This window comes from Ammospiza caudacuta, chromosome 1 (genome assembly GCF_027887145.1).
Source record: "Ammospiza caudacuta isolate bAmmCau1 chromosome 1, bAmmCau1.pri, whole genome shotgun sequence".
Lineage (NCBI taxonomy): Eukaryota > Metazoa > Chordata > Aves > Passeriformes > Passerellidae > Ammospiza > Ammospiza caudacuta.
Window position 1 is genome coordinate 70,827,160 of NC_080593.1, and position 20,826 is coordinate 70,847,985.

At 35.6% G+C, this 20,826-nt stretch overlaps 1 protein-coding gene across 1 annotated transcript in view; it reads right to left on the reverse strand.

Annotated features, from left to right (window-relative positions):
- The window catches only part of EXOC2 (exocyst complex component 2), a 125,383-nt gene that overhangs the window by 53,861 nt on the left and 50,696 nt on the right, over positions 1–20,826 (reverse strand). Inside the window, exons 9-13 of the mRNA XM_058802689.1 lie at positions 20,665–20,746; positions 20,060–20,162; positions 16,942–17,060; positions 5,208–5,333; positions 1,937–2,061 (exon numbers count right to left, since the gene is read on the reverse strand). Of these exons, the coding sequence (XP_058658672.1) occupies positions 1,937–2,061; positions 5,208–5,333; positions 16,942–17,060; positions 20,060–20,162; positions 20,665–20,746 (555 nt within the window). The remainder of the gene's footprint in view (positions 1–1,936; positions 2,062–5,207; positions 5,334–16,941; positions 17,061–20,059; positions 20,163–20,664; positions 20,747–20,826) is intronic.

The window sequence follows — 20,826 nt, forward strand, 5'->3', positions numbered from 1 at the left end:
AATACCACACACATCTTAACTGACCATATTTTAAGGCATGCAGCTAATCTTTCAGAGCTAAAAAGAACCCCATCCCTGCCAAAACCCTACACACTAAACAACATAAAATACATCTTGAAATGCATATGTGGAGATTTTCTTTCTACATTTTTTAAATGTCTTGAAGACTTAAATAAGCTAACTGAAATAACCCTGTATACAATTTTCTATAGGATGTTTCTTAAAAAAATGTAGCAATTGCCTTGCTTCCTGAATGATGATATATACCATGCAACATGGTAAAAGAATTTTCTTCATGGACAACTAAAATTTGTACTGTTTCTGTACTGACAGCAAAACACAAACTTTCAGTCTTGGATGCACTGTGATGACAGATACTCTTAGGTGCTCTACAAGTCTTCCAGCTTATGCCACCCCCTCCTTGCATTCATCCTCAATTGACTGTGGCATGCAGAGCACACAGGAGGAATGGATTCCTTCCTATCTCCCCAAGAACTTGTGGGGCTTCTGTAAGGATCAAAGGAGTGGAAGAAATCAAATGTATGGGGATTCATTTCTCAGAAGTTCAGAATTAGGCCCAGACATAGAAGAACATATGTACCTTACAGACCAACAAAACTACCTCTTCTGGTTTTTTTAATACATTGAAACAATGTTTTGTTCAGGCAAGACAGAAGATCACTACATTTTCCACTTGCAGTCATGTTCATGAGCAGGACTTATTAACCTTGTTTACAGTTCAAGTCTTCATTTCTCTAGAAACTGCTTTCTATTTCATTGTGCACAGGGAAAAAAAATCACAGTAAACTTAACAGGTGAATTAGTAAAGTTTAATTTTCAATAGTACTGGTGTCAAAAAGAAAGGTTGTCATTTCCCTTATGAAATAAATTATTTTTGTGAAACTCAACAGTACTAAGGTTTATTCTTGGTTTTACTTCCTTCACTGAACATTAGATGTAAATGTCATATCTTTCTTTTGATTTTTATAATGTAAAATGAGGATCACACCTAGCATCTATGTCACTGAAGCTATAATGCTCTGTACATTGTGTTCAACATGTAAAGGGCTATAGTATCTATTAGTATCATCATATGAGAATAGTATATTGATTTATAAACAGCAGCAATACATAGAAAAATTAATTCTTTGGAAAATAAGAACAAAAGCTTCCAAATGTTCTTTCTCAAAGGCTTTTGTTTTTCGTACTAAAGCTGCAAAGAATAGTAGATAGACATGATGACTTCAGAATTTAAACACAGCAGAACACAGTATACAACAAATTAATTAATTTATAAAAAATTAATTTTGAGAGATATCCTTTCAAAATCTGTTAGGAGTGTGCATATAAAAAGAGCAGGTGTCATAAATCCTCACTTTTGCATTTCCCCTTCCAAATCAGGATGATTAGGAAAAATCAGATCATCTGAGCAAGAATGAGTACTAGCACAGGTAGTTGCAGCTGACTAATCTTCCAGACTAGACTCCCTATAATGTGTCTGTGAATTTTGCTAAGTGCCTTGGTTATTATGCATCTCTGATCTTGAACCTAACCTCACTTCCAAATACTTATAACTCAAGAAATGAGTACTCCTTTTCCAAAGAAAGGAAGCAATATTTTTTCTGTATGACTCTGCTTTTTACATATCTCTACCTTTCATGCAATGTGTTAATTCTTCAGATCACCAGTGAAGGGCCAGCTATGAGTAAGAGGTGAAAGTACTCAGATATTATTGAGTCCAGCAACTGGAACACAGACACAGCCACACACAATACCCACTGTCTGAATTTAAGGTAATTCCACTGTATGCTTACGTTCTTTTAAAAAGAAAAATCTCTTACTAAAATAAGTCATTACTTCTACCAGTGAAATATTTCAAATATAATTATTACAGACCTTTGTTACTTTTAAGTCCTTTATATAGAAGAATCCATACCTCACTGAATAAACTTCCATTCACATAGGAAACCCAGAGCTTCCAGAAGTTGGGCAGCTGACTTACAACAAGTTTTGTCAACTTTTCAACAAATACAACTTGCTGAGGAGCTTTGTATCGCCAAGCTAAAATGGAGAGAGGGGATGGAAAAAGCAACATTAACATTTTAAAAAATAACAAGAATGCACTACTAGCTTTCTGCTCCACTGTATTTCACAAGTGACTATACAGTACATATAAATCCTTTTGGGTAAAAATAAGATAATTTAAACCCTAGTCCAAATATGTGTACACAATCTGTACACATACAGGCTCTTTCTTCTCCTCTTGTATGCTTACAAGGTGCCAGCACTATGACAGTATCTACAGAATAGCTCCCCTTGTGGGAGTATCTAAGAAAACCCACCTAAAAATCCATTCAGACAGTCTTCTGTCTTCAAACCACTTTAAAATGTAAGGTAACGTGAAAGTAACCAAGTATTACAAAAGTTTCAAATGAAATCTTGGTAACAGATTACTTTTTTCAGTTTCCTCTGCAATGGGTGAAAAGGGGTAAAGAGAAAGCTGAACAGAGGCAGATGTAGTCATTAACACAGAAAATAAAGGAAACTGTGAAATACTCTTCTATAACCATCTATGTTCTCCGTTGAAACCATCATGATTACAGTGGTTTAACAAAACAGGGTATCAGCACAACAGTGATAAGAGACTTGTATTTCAATTCAGGAACTACAGTCTGCTTTGGAACACATGGACAAAGAAATCATATATTTTTTGAAAAACCCCAAACCAAATCACCAAAGCCCCCAAAACACTTGAAAATGACATGTTTGTTGATGTGGTGGTTTTTTTTATGTATAAACTTAGGTCTTGTACAAATAATACATTTAATACATGATATCAGCCTATGTAACACTGTGGAAATGCAGAAAAATGTTGCATGGAATAGCACTTTTTATATCTACTTTGCTACAGAATGTTGTCCACACACAGCAGGAATTCATGGGTTAGGCAAAAATAGCTGCCTAATAGCACATTACATACTAGTAGGCTTCACCAGAGCCTCACTGTTTCATTGTGTTGGTAGACAGTCTTGAATCTCCTTGAAGTACAGCTTGCCTTCAGCAGCTTCCATTTCTTGAGGTGTGGATCATGTATTGCTCCACTTCTTTACTGGAGAATAGAACATCTGCCCTACCCATTTCTTCTTATGGCCAAAAAGTTCAGGCATTTTGAATTAGTATTTGAAAATAAAATCATAATGGAAGTCCAATATTTGGAAAGAGGGTCTGACATAACTCAAGTGCAACTATGCTGAGAGTGATATACCTCTTTAGGAGGCATGGAAACATCAAAGCTTTACTAGAAAAGCTCCTAGTGTGGAGACAGATAAGATACTTTCACCAGCTTGGTTATGACTGCCAGAGAACTGGTCTAGACTCAGTGGCAGAAAAAGTTTCATTAACAAGCTGTGACAATGCCAGGAAGCTGTGCCAACAGAGCTATAGCAGCAGAGGCTCTGGAACTTCTACAGACCCCAACTTCTAATGAAAAAAATTCAGTTCTTTTGAGAAACCACTTCATCTTTGCCAAAAGCTCCAGTACCAATCCAAGGTTATAACCAGGGATGTCTATTGGTAACTGGCAACATACTGGCAAGATTTACTTCATCTCTGAAATTATTTTCCCCTCAAGGAAGAATATTTCAGGCTTAGTCCCAAGCCTGCAGACAGCAGATACCTCTTTGAATAAGCTACTGCACATCATATCAAAAGCTTATGGCCATAAATTCAGGATATTTTTACTTTGTTACAAGAGAAAGCTCCAATCTGTATCTTATTCCATTGATTTTATAATCTCTGCTATACCATTCTAAAGAGGAAACCAGAGCTATTGCCTATTGTTTACATATTCTCATGAACATATGCTCAAGCAAGAGCTGAATGTTACTTGAACACTGCAGTTTTGAATTCATACTAATTTATTTCATCAATATCTTGGACAATCACTGTCAAACACATTGGAGAAAAAAAAGCTCTAAACACACCAAATCATAAAAAAGCCCAGAGATGCCATTCCCTAATTTCACCAAAGACTAAAAAGATCCACAAACAAACTGAAGACAGAACACAGCACATTTGGAATGGGAGCTCTTGCACAGGCATCCTAAATTGTAGGTTTGCTTTGTCTCTCCACTCAGAAAAGAACAAGGATGGCAGAGTTATGGGTGGTCATGTGCATCTAAGCACCAAGGAACTCAAGTCAGAGGCACCTATTATTGGGATGGATTATTAAAGTGCTCCAATTCTCCAGCTTTCCTTTGAATCTTGGTATAAATGGGTGTCTACAGAATATGCAAAACTTACTGAAATTTTACCTTTTTCAGTTTGTAAAAGGTAACAGATCTATAACTAAGACTTTAAAAGTAAAATAACTGAAGTGGAATTGTCAGTTATATATGCAATTTAGTCCCTGCTCATGCAAAAGAATTCAAACAACTTAAAAATAAACTGGATTTTGGGTGTTGCTTGCTACATTAAGTGTGGTATTCATATTGTTAGTGGATGGCATTCAAAAACAACCAGCAATTTAGTGTTTTGCTTTGTAACACTTGTTAATCACCTCCATGCAAGGCTTTAGGCTGAGAAATGACAAGGGTAAGACAGCTATTTCAGTAAGGAATGATCTATTCTGTGAAAAGCTTTTTTTTCTGTCTCCTGTGATGTCATCACTGAAAGATTCCTGAGAAGAAGTTGTTTGGACAAGGGTATTGATGACAAAACACAGAAGGCCTCAGCAGGTTGTGGAGAGACAGACTGCTTGAGCTTAGTCAAACATTTTGTTTCCCTTTTTGGGTTTAAAGAATCAGAGAGCCAGATATGTGAAGACACAGAAGGTGCAATTGCAAAGACAACCAACCATCTCAGCAAAAACACACAAAAGGTATAACAAGCAAAATGTAGTAGGTAGTAGGTGGCCATGCATGCAGGAGAAAAGATCTGGTCTTGTAGAAAAAAATACTTTTACTACTTTAGCTACATTCTAAGAAGCAAACCTTGAACTTGAATTTTATGAACTGCTCTTTGCTTGCAGAAAACATGGAGGACTTCTTCAGTAAGCAACAATGGTGTATAAGAAGAAAGAATTGTATTTTGTGACAATTCAAAACAAACACACAGTATGTGGGTTTTTGTTTGGGCTTTTTGACTACACCACAGAGTGGACAGTGGGATCTGCAGCTTTTTTTTTTTCAAATAGAACAGATGCCTACCATCATCACGGCCAGACTGAAAGCTGCTGCCCCTTTTCAGTGATGCAGTTTGACCGAGATGGCCGATGGGCGACGGACGCACATCACTGTCCAGGTCCAGCATGGGGCTGTGGAGCAATGCACTGCCTGGGGAGAGGGGAAAAACCCAAAAGTTAGGATAATTTTGCACATCAGCTGACATGAATGTGCATGCTGCATGTGGAATTCTAATTTAATTCAGTGATACAAATGTTATCTTCCAAAAACATTCTTTATTTAGACTCTCAGTTCATCTGTATCAGTGCTATTCAATACCACCACTACTGACTCCTGTAGCAAAGCCAAAACCACAAGTACCATGGGGAAAATGCCATTCTTTGAATTGTATCTTTCTCTGTTTATAATTAATGCCCTACAACTAACAGGTAAATTAACAAGTTGCTTGAAAGCCATGGATAAAAATGTATTTATGCCATTAATGACATTGCCTATGCTTTTTTTCTGGTGTATGTCCTAAACACACTTTTCAACAGCAAAAGTTTCTTTTGTGTCTAGCTGAAGCAGTTAAAGACAGAATATTCAACTATTACTTAGCTGTTTTGCCTCTATGAAGTTCAGGTAGAGAGAATCCATCCATCAGGAATCAGAGGAACTAATGGCACGTTTCCTTTGTAAATGTTCTTATTCATACATAACTACAAACCCACAAAATATTTTCCAGTGTATCAAACATTTTTTTTTTTTTACTTTGGGTGCCTGTCCACATGTAGGTCCCTATTCACAAGTCTAAGTTAAGATCTTATCTGATGGAGGAGGATACTTGGAGTCCAACATGCATTTTGAAAAACAGTCATATAAGAAAAATAAGAGGATTATGATAATTTTTAAATGTACTGTGACACTGCCAATAACTTTTTAAAAGTCTAAATTGCTGCTTTATGCATTTCGCCTTATAGAGTCATTTCTGAAAGTAGTCATTAAAAACTACTTCAGCATTGCTCAACTGAGCTGTAACAATTAAACTTAAAATCAATCAAAATTCCCAGAATAGAACATCCCAGGTCTCAGAAGACCATTTAGTCCGACCTTTCATGGGAAAGGGGGCCATGGTGAGATTATCTAGCACTCTGTCCAGTTCACTGTTGAAAACCTCCAGTGATGGCAGCTTTACAATGTCACTGGGGAGCTTACTTCAGTGATTGATTGTTCTCAAGGCAAAAAATTATTTTCTTATACTGAGATGAAACCGTCCCTGGTAATTAATCCTGAATTTTGTAGTGAGAATCTCAGCATCTGAGTTTATAATGTTGCTCTTTTCCATTGATACCTATATTCACTTAAAATAACAACAAGGTCACAGAGGATGACCACCAGCTGTAACACTGAAATACTCAGATTCAGGAGTAACACAAAGCAAAAACTATTCAAAGCACATTTATTTTAGTGTCAGAGCAGCATGGCAGAAAAGATACACCTAATCCTTTTAACAGCTGGGGCTTAAAGAGCAATATAAAGTATTGTGAAACTTATCACAAACTTCCAATAGGTGACAGTATTGGGTTTTAGTTCATTTTGAAAGAAGTTCTTTCTCTTATAATTCTTTAAAGGCTTTTAAAGAAATTTCCTATGGCCTTTCACAGCAGCATTATCATTACCAAAATAACTGTCAGTTCTTCCACTCATCATCTTACAGTTCATAGTATAAGACACATAAGTAAATAGACCCAATGTGCTACATCACTCACAATTGTGATTGACACACTCTATTTACACTCTCAGTGGACTCAGCCTCCCTGTCTGCAGGCTGTGCTATGATTCTGTTCACTGCATAACTCCTACACCACTTATTAAATGCAGCTCATCTTTATCAGCTTTAAAACTGATGAGTTTTCAGCAACACAGAATCTGCTGCAGTGATTTAGGTGGATTATCCACCGTCACCACAGACAAGATCTACAGTATGTTCTACAGTATGTAGATCTTGTTCAAGAGCTTGAACAAGAATTTGTGGAAAGATTTTCCCTTTTGAAAGAATTAAAAATGCACAATAATGAAAAAGCAAAAAACCAAAGCTTTGCAGTAATCAGCATCCAGGGAAACAACCCAGCCATCTTATAGAATTAAGTAAAACCAAAACAAATTAATTCCTCTTCAGATTTAAAAAAATAAATATAAAAATTAATTATCTTACAGGAATTCTATACTGAATGAAAAGAAAATTGTAGAAGACCCTGAAAAAATTTAAGTGTCTCACACAATTCCTTGATTTCAGGAACATTTGAGTGAGATTGAACATATTTGCATTTTATTTGGAAAAAAAAAGAAAGTATGTCAAGAAGGCTAAATCAAAATTGTAACAGGCATTGCTATTTAAAACATATTTTATTAAAAAAAAAAACCCACTGGCAAGAGTGTAGCAGCATTATTTTCACAAAAAATACAACAAAAAATTCCTCTGATCTCTCTGCATACAATTTAAGTTCTCAGATTTCAGACAGCATGTTAATATAAAGAATGCCTTGTAAACAGATGGTCTCTAAATATGACAGTGCCAATTAAACCTCAGAATTAAGAAAAACAGACACTCACTAAAACACCTTAATGTGAATTAGCTCAATTAAAACCACTTGCTTGAGGTAACTGTATTGCTGCTGATGCACTAAGCCCATGCAGCCTGAATGGTTTATATATTCACCATGTAACAGAAAACATGTAAAGAATACTCTCTTGTTCCACCAGAAAAACCACATCATCAGTTTGCTGGCATACCAGGAAAAGAAAGTTTAACATGAACTAATTTCTTTATTGGTTGTCTAGCATTACAAGCAAGTATAACACAGCAGCAGGGAACTACAACAGCACATATACCCTCAGGACTAATAAACATCTGGACTACATTAGCAAAGCTGATCTTGCTCTCACCCTACCAGAAGATAGCGCATGAAGACTGCACACTAACACATAAATCTTGTAAAAAACAGTGAGAGCTAACTTACAAACAATTTTTCTTCTATCCCAAGTCATTCCCTCTCTGGAGCCAGCAGCTTAAATTTAGCAGCATAATGCAATACAATGAATTAATAGTAGTATGGACTGCAGACAATAATATTTATAAACCTAAATAAACTAACCAAATACTAATTTACTGCCCACTCAGTATTTGATTTGTGTACTATTTTTACATTCCTAGATCCTGAATGTAGGACAGCAACAATGCAAAGTTTTGAGAAATTAACTTTTTACTGTGCTAACAGGTTTCAAGAAGTATAAACAACATGAAAAAGTATTCTCTGTAGATCCTTACTTTTAAAAAATACACTGCATCTTTGAAGCTACAAAGTACTTTTTTCCAAAATACAGCATCTACATGGAGCATTATCTGTGAGAGACTCCAGTGCCAAGTGTATATTTAACCAAGGAAACATAGGAAAAGAAAAAGTAGTACATTATCTTCTTCTACCCAGCAGTTATGATGAAACACAAGTTTAATTAATGGCTTATTACATTTACAACTATATAACCATGTAAAGATCAAATATGAAGTTTTAAGGATCTCAGTACTACTTTAATTTTATTTTTTAAAGGATTTTAGTGGGTTCCAACTTTTTGTGTGGTGATATTTTGAAGGTGCGCATTCAGAGGCTATGTGAAATAAAATATTTCAGTGGTTTTGTTCACTTCTCTTCTGTTCTAGTGCAGTAAGATCTCACCAAAATAAGAATCTAAAGAACACAGTAAAAGTACAGTTCTTTTTGATATTATTTCTCTAACTCTCTGTAAATCAAAAGCCACCTGCACTGAAGGTTTATCATACTATAGGTTCCTACAGTACCAAACAACCAGTACAGTACAAACCTCGACACCATTTTTTGGATTGTTACCTGCAAGCTCTTGGCAAGCAGTGTTACAACCTCCATTAAAAAGACAACTGAAATTTGCCTAAAATAAATTTTTCAATGATATGCAAACCAGTCAATGATTTAAAATTTTAAAAGCTGTTTTACCTTCATATTCCTAAATTATTACCAAACTGAGTGTAAAAATTGTTCTGCAATATCCATTGCTCCACAGCTGCCTGGGTTTTTTTCCCCCTCTGAGGTCTGGCAGGCAGAGGTTTCTTGGAGGAGTCACAGATCTCTTGCCTCCCTCGATAATCCAGCCTCAGCCACTCTGCAATTCTGTCAGCCCAGTGCATCAATTACATGACTTCCAGTAAAGATTTTTACAAAAGATACTGGTGATCAGGGGATTAATATTGTGCCAGTACTTCCTTCAGGGACAAAGAAAATTGTTAACAAGTGACCAATCTTAGGTTAAGTAATTTTTAAGTGAGATTTTCCATGTTAAGCCAAATGGCAGTCATTACACAGACTTGCTCATATACAACATGTACATGTACATACAACACATACATGATGTATATGAGCAAGATTAATAAAACCAAAAAAAGACCCGACAAGATGTGCAACCAGGTGAACACAGCTACTCTATTTTCCTACCCATTATGTATCTTACAGCGAATTTTCTCACAGGCTACAATAGCAAGGAAGGCTGATCTGCAGCCTCCAGGCTCTCTGAAGGGCGGCAGACTTCCTCACCAGCCTCAAACACCTTTGAACACTTTTTCCTGTGCACAGCGGGCCCTTGTCCTGTGCTACAGCCTGACCACCCACTGTTGCTTGTTGACCAAACACAGTGCCTGGAGCCCGCACCGACACAACCAGGATAAGATTCCTTTCAAGGACACCGCGGTGAGAATTTCCATTTGGCTAGGCCAGAAATTAGGCAAGCAGCAGAAATTACTGAAAAATTAACCTGCTCAGCAGATGAATAACATTTTTATTATTATTATTATTATTATTATTATTATTATTATTATTATTCAGCAGATGAATAGCAATTTTATTCTTTTTCTTAAGGTCTTTTTCTTTCTCACTTGACATTTTATAGTGATCAAGAAGAAAATGGGTTGTTTTTCTAGAAAAGAGATGAGCATGGAAGATTAAAATTGATAGAAAAAATTGGTTTTGGGAGATATTTAGAAATGAATGCATTTAAAAATCTTAAGGCTAGTCTTCATTACTGTAAATGTGTTTATAATGAAACTGTTTTTCAGTTTACTACAAAAAGGGTAACTGGGCCTATTCTAGTGGTGTTCTAAGTATTTCACAGCCTAAGGATATTCCTTATTGTCAGCCCTTCACACCAAAAAATTAGGAAACAAGAGCCAAGCATTCAAGTTCAGCAGATAAATAAAGATTACTTCATTTTACTATCTCCAGCAGACATTAAGATCATCAGCACTTCTGGAAAAACTCACTTTTTCCTCCTGAAAAAGTCCTGAAGACTGGAGTGGACACAAAGATAAAGTTCTGGCCACTGAAGAGTTTAATTCTATCTTCAATCATAATAATCTTTAAAATTTTGGTTTTAAGCTACCTGTGTTGCTTCTTAATCCCAATAGTTACTCTCTTTATAGTACTTTAATATTATTAAAATAGCACATAAAATAAGAATGCCCCCTGAACTTCTGAACATGCTGCGTTCTACTAAAATGTCTACATTACAGGAAACTTACAAATACAGGTAGTAAAGGAGGAAAATGAGTCTGCTATCCATTTTTGTACTGATCAATTTTTATTCTCACTTTTTTTTTTTTTTTAATTAATAACCCATTAAGGGTTTGCTTGACATCTGCTGTCAAAAGGGTATTTCTGCTATGGACAGGGGATGTGGTTTAGACATGAAATGGCTCCCAGCTGCAAGAATTCTTCTTCCAGATGTACAGTAAGCAAAGGCAATGGAAGAGAACCAGCTGCTAGGATAACAAATTGAAAAGGCCCTTTTGACACAAGCCTTGCCGGCCTGTCTGATCTAACAAAGATGGATCATTCATTGCAAGGTGAATAGAATCTCAGTGTGGCACAGAAAAAAAGAGCAACATGGTCAAGACATCCATTTCTCTCTTTCACACCAAGTACAGCTGCTGTTACTCTGGCACACAAAAACCCTGCAGAATTTTTTACAATATTTGGAGAGCTGAGCATCATACTCAGTGTTGCAAAAATTATAGGTTTTTTTCAGCAATAAGAACTAAAAAAAATTATAATGATTAAAAAAAAAATCACAAAGACTGTACTATTAGACACTGTAGTATCATACTCCTGTTCGGAGAGCTAGCTCTACATTGGGAACTTTAATGGGTTGTGTATTATATATTTTGCAAATCAAAGGGCAGCAAGAAGATCACACTACAACCATGTCAATGTTTCCATTTACAGCTTTAGTTTCTAATCAGGTTAGCTATTAACAGGTAGCTTATTTTCAATAATATTACATGAAATCTCAAAGATTTGCATCACAAATGAGTGATTTAGATCACTCAAATCACCATCAAAGGTATTGGAAAAAGTGGTTTTAATAAGAATTTGTAGGAGTGAGACTTGACAAAGTTTGCAACAACCTGTTAAGAAATTAAAGATTTCCCAGCCAGTTTAATTATAACTGGATGGCAGTTCATACCCATTTTAGTTCAAAGGATCATGAAACCTACTAAGCCACTATTAAAATCTAAGCAAATAACCACTGGCCACACAGAAAATAGTCTTAACCTCCACAGCTTCTCTTCCTTATACTTGCATTAAGAATCCCATTGCTTAACTCCTTTTGGCTATCTGCCCAGTGCCTCAGGAAAATTTTAAACTAAACCTCATTTATTTACATTTATTTTCATGTCATCTTATGTCATTATGTTCTCCATGTTTCCTGCACTCCAACAAATCTGGGAAGCATAAACCATAGTGAAAAACTACAATTATGATTTAATAATAAATTTCCAAGTATAGTTGCAATTTAAAAATACGTAAAATCTTAACTGAAGGAAACCATTTAGTATCCAGGTACCAGATCTGAAAGTCCCTAGACGTCTACAAATCAGAAGATCATATGTCAAAAGCAGCAATTTGGGCTTTAGCCAATACAAGGCATAAAATACCAGCACAAATCAGTTTACTATTCAAATGTTTCTTAGTAGAAATCTAATAAATACATTTTTGGGTGAGCATATGCTCTACCATGGTAACCTTTATATTAATGGCTTGAAAAAACACTCTTTTTCCATTTCTTTTCTGTCTCATGCATCTTCTTAACATATCTACATACTAAACAACAGCAGCAACCTGGCTTGACCTACTCAGAGTCCTCCCAGTGGACAGAACAGTGGGATATGACTAGATAGATAACACTAATTAATCCATGCTTTAGGAAAATTTCATAACCATAACAAAAGTTTCAAAAACAACAAAGGAGCACAACTGCCTATTCCATGAGTAAGGCAGATAGCATTTTAAGTTTTCTATTTAATGCAATAAATCCATATATTTAGAAGCACTACTACATAAGCAGAGCCAGAGCTCTAGCCAATTACACATGGGTCCCACATCTACAGCTGCACCTTTAATGAAAGAATCTGACCATCAGAGAAGCAGGAGAATGCCTTAATACAAAGAGAGGAGCATGGGAGCTTAATGATTCTGGCATCCCCTGTACTGCCTCACTATGCTTTTGGCAATGCTGTTTGGTCTCTTTGTCCTGGCTACTTATACTTCCGCACAGGAGGGACTGTGATCTGCTCTCTTATCTGCACTTCTACTCACTCCTTAAAACATGTGGGCTTGGAATCAAACAGTTTCTCACAATAAAAATATCCCATGCCTGCATTTTTTTTGCCTCATAAATGAGGAAGGTCTGCTACAGCAAGAAACAGATAGGCTAAAGGCAATGATGGGCGAGTAACACCAGTCATATTTTAGCACATAATGAAACATTAATCTACATAACACAAGATTAATCAGCAAGCCAACAGGGTTGTTTAGACTGAGGGGGGAAACACTACATCGATGCACATACAGAGTTATTCCTCAAGGGAAATAACAGACTCCAAAATGCTGCTGTGAAGTACTTCATACACACAGGACTTGAGAGAATTCCCCATCCTACTTGCACCCATTGAAATAAATGCAACTAATTAACTAACGATCAAATTGTAATAGATGATCAATGTCTATTAAAATCAAAGAAAAGATTCAATTAAACAATTTGCTGTTGGCAGTTGTCAGCTATTTAAATCACAATGCCAATTATTTGACAAAGCTTAGCACAGCTGGATATGCTCTCAGTTTTTGGAAATAATATTAACACAAGTTGGATTAACTGGAAACAGACAGTATTGGAAACACACAGGATTTCTGCTGACCCCTGAAATAAAATATGAGAAAGAACTCCAGCATCATTATAGTCATGTAAACTTGCCACGGTTTCTTCTTTCAGGTTGCGTCAGAAACTGCACCATGATATGATATTAAATGATACTTTGCACATCTACGACATAATTCCAATTGCTGAGTATTTCTTACAAAATGGAGTTCATCTCTAGTAATATACAAGCTCAGAGGTTTTTTTTTAAAAAAAATCTGTGATAGTAGTGAAGGATGCACACTTAGATCAAAAACACATACCTCATTATCAACCTAAAACAAACATGTATTTAAATATATCTTTAATACACAAAGTTCTGATAGCACATTGCAATACCTTGGCATCTAAATTAGCTCACTCCTGTCCTTCAATTTGGAGACCCTTGGAAGTTATTAACAAGAACACAATCATCAGGTGAGGACCCTAGAGAGGATGTAGAAAACTAGACTGACTTCTTGTCAGTACTGGGGATTTTTCCCGACTGCCATTATTATTGTTCTGGATACGGCAAAATCTCTTACAGACAACAGGAGAAGATGCTATTTCTATATAAGAAAATGAAATTATTTCAGTTGTAATGACTAATGGGTCAGCCTTCCTGTTGTGTGGAGACAACTGGAACAATTTTGCCCCATATAATACAGTGTTGACTTGTACTAGTGACTAAATTTGGAATAAATTCTTGAATTTACTTAGGATTGTGTTTTAGCTTGTTTAACAAATAACTGCAGTGTAAGCCTTCCTTTCCTGAATACATCACGGCCAGTAAGTAAAATCTTTTAGAATATTTGCAGTTTGACAATCATCTGCAAAAATCCTGTCCAGAAAGTCTAATGGTTTAAAAAACCCCAGCCATATCCAGGTAAGAAAAGCAGACACTTTGTCTAATTCAAAACCTATTTAAAGTAGAAAAAGTCATGTGTAATGACTCAGAGCACAGTTCTCCTTTCAAAACTAATAAAATAGTAGCAAAATACTTTGGCAAAAGCTCAGCTGAAAGGTGAAAAATTTCACAGAAATGTAAAAATAGATACAATCTGCTACTGAGGTTTAAGTTTACTATGCCGAAAAGTTTTGACTCAATCAGTTTGAACCCACAGATTCAGTTGGCAAAAGAACGAAGGTAAGAATAGCCAGAAATAGCTGGTATGCCCAAGGTAGAACTGTAATTGCTGTCTGCTTGTTTCAGCATTCATAGTATGAAAACTGCCATTTGCTAGAAACAATGGAAACCTATTCTTTTCGTAAGAATACCAGTCCTATGATCCATCTCTTCCCCCAAATGCTCGATAAACAAAAAACTAAATATTTTTTTGAAGCATGTGTTAAGTGGACGACTTATATGCTTGAAAATTTATTATAATTTTATCTTAAAAAGGGCCTAGGGAATTTATAAACCTATAAATAACATTTCTAACTTGTTTGAGCTGATTAGATCCCACAGTCTTGCATAACCAAATTAAGCAAATCTCCACACCTTCCTTGTTTGAAAAGCACACACCTATTAAAGTAGACTAAAATGCATGCCGTGCCTCTGATCACAACCAGCATTGTTCTACTTGGCAGTTAAAACCAATCCTTCTAAATTCTCTTTTTTCTGTCTCCTACCTGGTGCATGCCAAAATTAAACATCTGTGGAAAATTAAAATCATGCTCAGCGACTTTCCTTTGTCCTACTAGATACTAAGTGAGAAATTAAATCAGCTAGGATTGATTCTTGAGTATTTTAAAATCTGTACAAAAAACTATTACCAGTGGAACACCACATAGAAGGCTGGGAAAAAAATGATTGGCATTCAATGAGCTGTTAGCATTTATTTCATACATGCACAAAATATTAACTATTGATACTTGCACTTGCTTTCAAGTAATTTAACTTCCCTCTTCTGTGAGTCAAACAGAGCTGTATCATAATGGCCCCTCTGACATGATGGCTGAGGAAAGCAGTTTTGTTGCAAGAAAAATACCAAACATGTTGAGATTTTTCAAAACTTATATAGGAATGTTGACACTTTTTCCACTCATTCACTGGAGCCTGCATATCAGAATTACAGAGACTACTAAAACAAAAGTATCAAGCACTAAGTATCATCATGTGTCTTGCTAAAAAGTGGAAAATGGTCATACAAAATTTTTTAAGTGAAAGAAGAAAGAAGCTTCAAATTATTAACCATGGCTGTTTTCACAAGTGAGTTTTGCTCCTGATAACATAATGTTGTGAGGCTGGTGGCAGTGCCTCATGAGGGCTTTTGACAAGGAAAGAAGATGGGGTTTGGAAACATTGTAAATTTTGATCAAGATGCCTGGAAAACAGTGTGGCATTCCAGCTGCTTCCACAGCACTTCACACTGTGTAGCAGAACAACGATGGTCTGTGCACACTTTTAAGCTAAAACTTACTGACATTGCTGTCACAAGTGATGCATCCTGTGAACTCCTTATCTCATGTCACAACGTGTGCAACAGAGAGTTGCAGAACAACAATGTTCTGCTCTGCAGAAAATTTACAGCACATTTCTACAGCAGTTCCAACTCAGTAAAACTGTTGTGGTTTCTCAGGAAAAAAAAAACAACCTTATTTGGCTTGGGATATGCATGCACTAACACTAAACATGGGAGTTACCTGTAAGCCAAGGGATGCCAGATTCCAATATGCCTATTCATTTCAGAACTGGCAGCAAACTCTGTAAGACTTCTTAAGAAACAAAGTACTGCTTCTATTTCCTAATTTGAAAATCCAGTTTTCAGATTTTACTACTAGAAATGTCAGGCCAGCAGCCTTCCACCTGCTGGAAGGCTTTTCATACTTATACATTGTGATAGATCTTGTTAATTTGTAGTTAAATTGCAGCAACACCTGCAAGCAATACCTAAACATTTTTCTGAGGAGCAACGTTGTCAAAGACAGAATATAACTATGTATTCATATCAGTCTAAATACTAACTTTGCCTAAATATCCCTTTTGTCCAGCTCCCAGGTCTGTGCAGATTCAGTGCAATCTGAATTTTGAAACTGCACACAAAGAAGAGGACTCCATAATATCATTCACTACATGTCAAGGAATTAAGCATTATTCCACTGTGCCCTAATATCCCAGGTATCCATATATTAACAGAATATCTTGTAACAAAGTAATCTAACCAGCAGATTCACAGAACAATCCAAACTTGATATGACCTCAAAGAAATGCTTCAAGAGAACAGTAAACCATGGAGAAATTATTGAAATTTAATGCTTTTGCCATGTAAAGAGCTTAAAACTTATAAATTAAGCAAAAAGAAAACTCCAACTGCTGTTTTGTGTTTATAACAGAATAAAGAAAAAAAAATTAAGTTAGTATTCAGCTTTGTTAAAAGCTATCTAAATTGATGGGGAAAACCTAAATATCCTCTGAACACTACAATAAAATAAAAGGCAATGACAAATTCCTAAATGTCAATGTGTATATATATATATACATATATCTATATATAAAGATAAAATAAAAATGTATCCTTGCCTTTTTGTTCTTTAACATAGCTCTCCTTACAGTTGTGCATGAGCTGCAGAATCCACTGATGTTGAGCACCAATGCACTGCCAAGCTGGGTCCCCAGGTGCATGAAGATCAGAAAGATATCTGTAAAATCCAGTCCAAAAATCACAGTTCTGACTTGACACACTGAAGGCCTCATTAAAACAGACTAAGTATGTACTAAGAAATACTTTTACTTTTTTTACATAATTTTAAAAATTCAAGAATATTTAATAAGATATGCTCACATCCACTGCAAACAGAAGTTTTGCATTTGCCCTTCTTCAATTAGTAAGGAAAAATTCCACCAAAAAATGTATAGATAAAAAACTCTTTAATATCATATTAATATGCATTCCCAGTTATGTCTCTAGTAAAGTATGCAGGAAACCAAACTCTTTATCTGCAAGGTGGCAGTTTAGTGCTTCAGATTTGAGGGAAACTAGTGATGGCATCTCAAGCACATAAAATATAGTATTTTTCTTCCAATTGATATTATATGATTGTATCATCATGTAATTTTAACAAGTAATTATAGAAGGAATTAATTTCTGGCAGCTCATTACTTTTAGCACATGCATGCACAAACATATGTAAATCAAGCTCCTGGGCTCTTTGTTTATTTTGGGCTGGTGGTTTTTAGTCCATGCACAGTCTGAAAAAAAAGAAGTGAGGGAGATAACAAAAAGGATTGTGGCTTCTAAATTGCAGAAGCAAAATAATGTCTGTCTTTAGGGAGAGAGGAGCACTAGAAGCCAGCTGTTGTGATTTCGAAGAGAGCACAAAAACAATGTGTCTCATGTATGGCATTCAAGACTATCTGACAACAGGATTTCTAAAAGAGTATTTTCAAAAAGTGCTGGCTGCTCTACTGTTTGAGGCACTCATATTTTGCATGAATGAGACTCGGGACAGATTAAAAAAAGTCAAGATGCTTAAGGTGAACTATACTGATAAATTATCTTAAGCAGCGCAGGGAATGTTCACTCCCTCACAAAAGCTGTTTTACTACAATAATACCTAATGCTAATTAGGACTGTGTTGAATTCTGCCTTCTTTGACGAAAGTCTGCAGCACTTGAAGAAAAAATAAACTGTCAAAGTAGGACTGGTTGGATGGATGAGAAAATTATACAACTAACCATTTTGACAGGGTGACATTTATAAATTATGAGCTCAAGTCCTTTTCAGTGTTACGGGGGACTTTAGTCTTAGGCACAAAACTAAAAAAAGTATTACCACTGGTCTTGAAATACGTACATCTACTTGGATGCTAAGTGCTACGGTAAACTATTTCTGAACAGTATAAAATAATTACCAGTGTGAATACTGTAATACAATGAGAGGAAAATATGAATTGAAGCCTATTTATAAACATTAAACATCTGAAGGAGAAAACCACAGTAGGTCATTTTTTAGGTCTTGGTCAGCCTTCAACTTCAGAGACATACAAAACAAGTGTATCAAGGAAGAAAAAACACTCATAAAAAGGGCAGGATTTATGCAAACTATTTTACAATTTGGATTTTGTTATTTTCATTTTTGCTGAAGTCCCCTGAAGAAAATCTACTTCATACCTTGCATTCAGAAAATTTACACTTATATACCCATGTATACTTAGAATAGTGAAACCAATTTAACAATTTTGTCAGCTGGGATTCTCTTGAGTCATTAGAACTGAATCATTCCACATTCATGCATTCCCTGCTCTGCCTTATTATACTTCTACATGCGGAATACATTTTGTTACATTAACAAATGCTTTTACATAGGCTAGGGTATTTTAAAGATTCAATAGTTCAAGGTGAGTGGCTAGAAATGAAAACACCTTAAAAATAATCAACCAAAACAACCAACCCCAAAAACTCAAGCAAGAATCAATAAAACACAACCAACCAAAAAAACCCCACAAGAAACCTCAAACGGAAAACCAGAATCAAGCGCATGTACAACTATAAGTTGTACATATACTATAAACTATAAGTGTTTCAAAGAACCCTTAGAAAAGGTCCTAACACCCGGCTTAGGTTAAACAGCTGCTCTTTAAAGTTTTCAAGTGTCACAGAGAAAAGGAATGGCCAGTGCCACCTTCACAGACATAAAACGCTGAACTATTGATCTTAAAAACCAATTCCAATGAACAGGCAATATTTACAGAGCATCCAGAAGAATGAGAAGCACTCTGCATAAATTCACACAGGTCACTGTAGTCATAAACTCACACGATGCAAAGGGACCTAAGACACCAGTACCACACTTGGGCCTGTACGCACACAGAATGCTCACGACCTTGTGTAGGTGTCTGAATTTTACAAATACTTCCTGCACAGCACATTTGGTCTGTTTTTTTTACAATAACTGATAAAAACACTGAGATTGTCAAGACACACCAGGATGCCCTGGCAGCATACAAATCTCAAAAGCTTTCTAAATAAAGCCATCAAATGTTCCAGAGCACTCTAAAGTTTGGCACCAACAAATGAAAAGTTGAATCATCAACTCATCTCAGTAGCCCTACAACAGACATCATTTTTGTGAAAAATAGATAATCTGTAAATGTTAATGAAAACTGGGAAACTGGTTCATGTTCATGAAATACAAAGGAACTTCATTGTTAAGGCTGAGCAATAAAAGAGCCAATATCACTTTCAAACAACAGAACAGTCTGCATTAACGCCTCCCTGTCATCTGACTCAGAACAATTCCATTTCAATGTCAAGTCAAACTGAAGCATAAGACAAGTTAATAAGGAATCTGTTTTGAGGTATGCAGACTAGGACTGGTCATTTCAAACGCAGCTTGCCATATGTGGGTTTAGAGAATGCAACAAAATCTCAACCTGCCTTCTAGATTTAAAAAATCAAATTCAAATCTCAATTATGCTGCATTAAATTGTTCTCATTCAAGAACTGGTTTTCAGTCCTTCAATAAACAATCCAGTACCATTCTATTGCAATTATTTATATAATCATGAAGTTTCAAAATACTCACATCTTTAAAATCAGTATTTAAACCATAGTGAAACTATTCACTACCCTATTTAGGAAACATTTAAATACACATTAAACACCATATGTCTGATGAAGCCACTACGCAAATGATTACCTTATATAACGTTTCTGATCATGCAACGTTGACGGAGTTTCAAGCAGCTTATCCAACAAAAGTTCTCGTAAAGCTTCAATTCTGGTTTCAACTTCAGCATAATCTAGGAGTAGGGAGCAGGAATAAATCCAATGTGTCCTTAAGCAGTGTCATGAACTGAAAATTACATTAGTTTCCTAGGGTATCTGACATTTCTGGAGCTAATGTGGAAATCAATAAAAATCATTTTATAACAAGCCACATCTGAACATATTATTCAAGACAGTTTTATAAAACCAGAGAATTAGACTTTCAAGTCTTTTCAACAATATGTGAGAAAGATACTCAAAGTCACATTTTAATTGCTGTAATCTTTTTTTATGTCCAGTAATACCAAGCCTAAATAAATAAATAAAATTGGCCGTGATTCCACATTTTGTAGTATATACCTCACTCAGAAAACTTTCCAGATATGTTGCTTAGAGTAATTGGCTCCTATAAATCCATAATTTGTATGGATGAAAATCTGTATCAAAACCACAAAAAGCTCTTTGGTCTCCTATGTGCTTTTTAGCCTTAAAGCTAAAAAACCCCAAAACCATTAGATAACAGAATCTGCATCTTACATTTTTTGAACACTTGAACCTCTGTCTTTCCGAAGAGGGACTTGGCTTTTTCGTAGTCATTAATAACCACATCATAATCGCCCTTAAAAACAAAACCAAGCATTTACATTTGTTAAGAAAAAGACCAATGTCAAAAGGCTACTTTCAGCAAACAGAAAATTA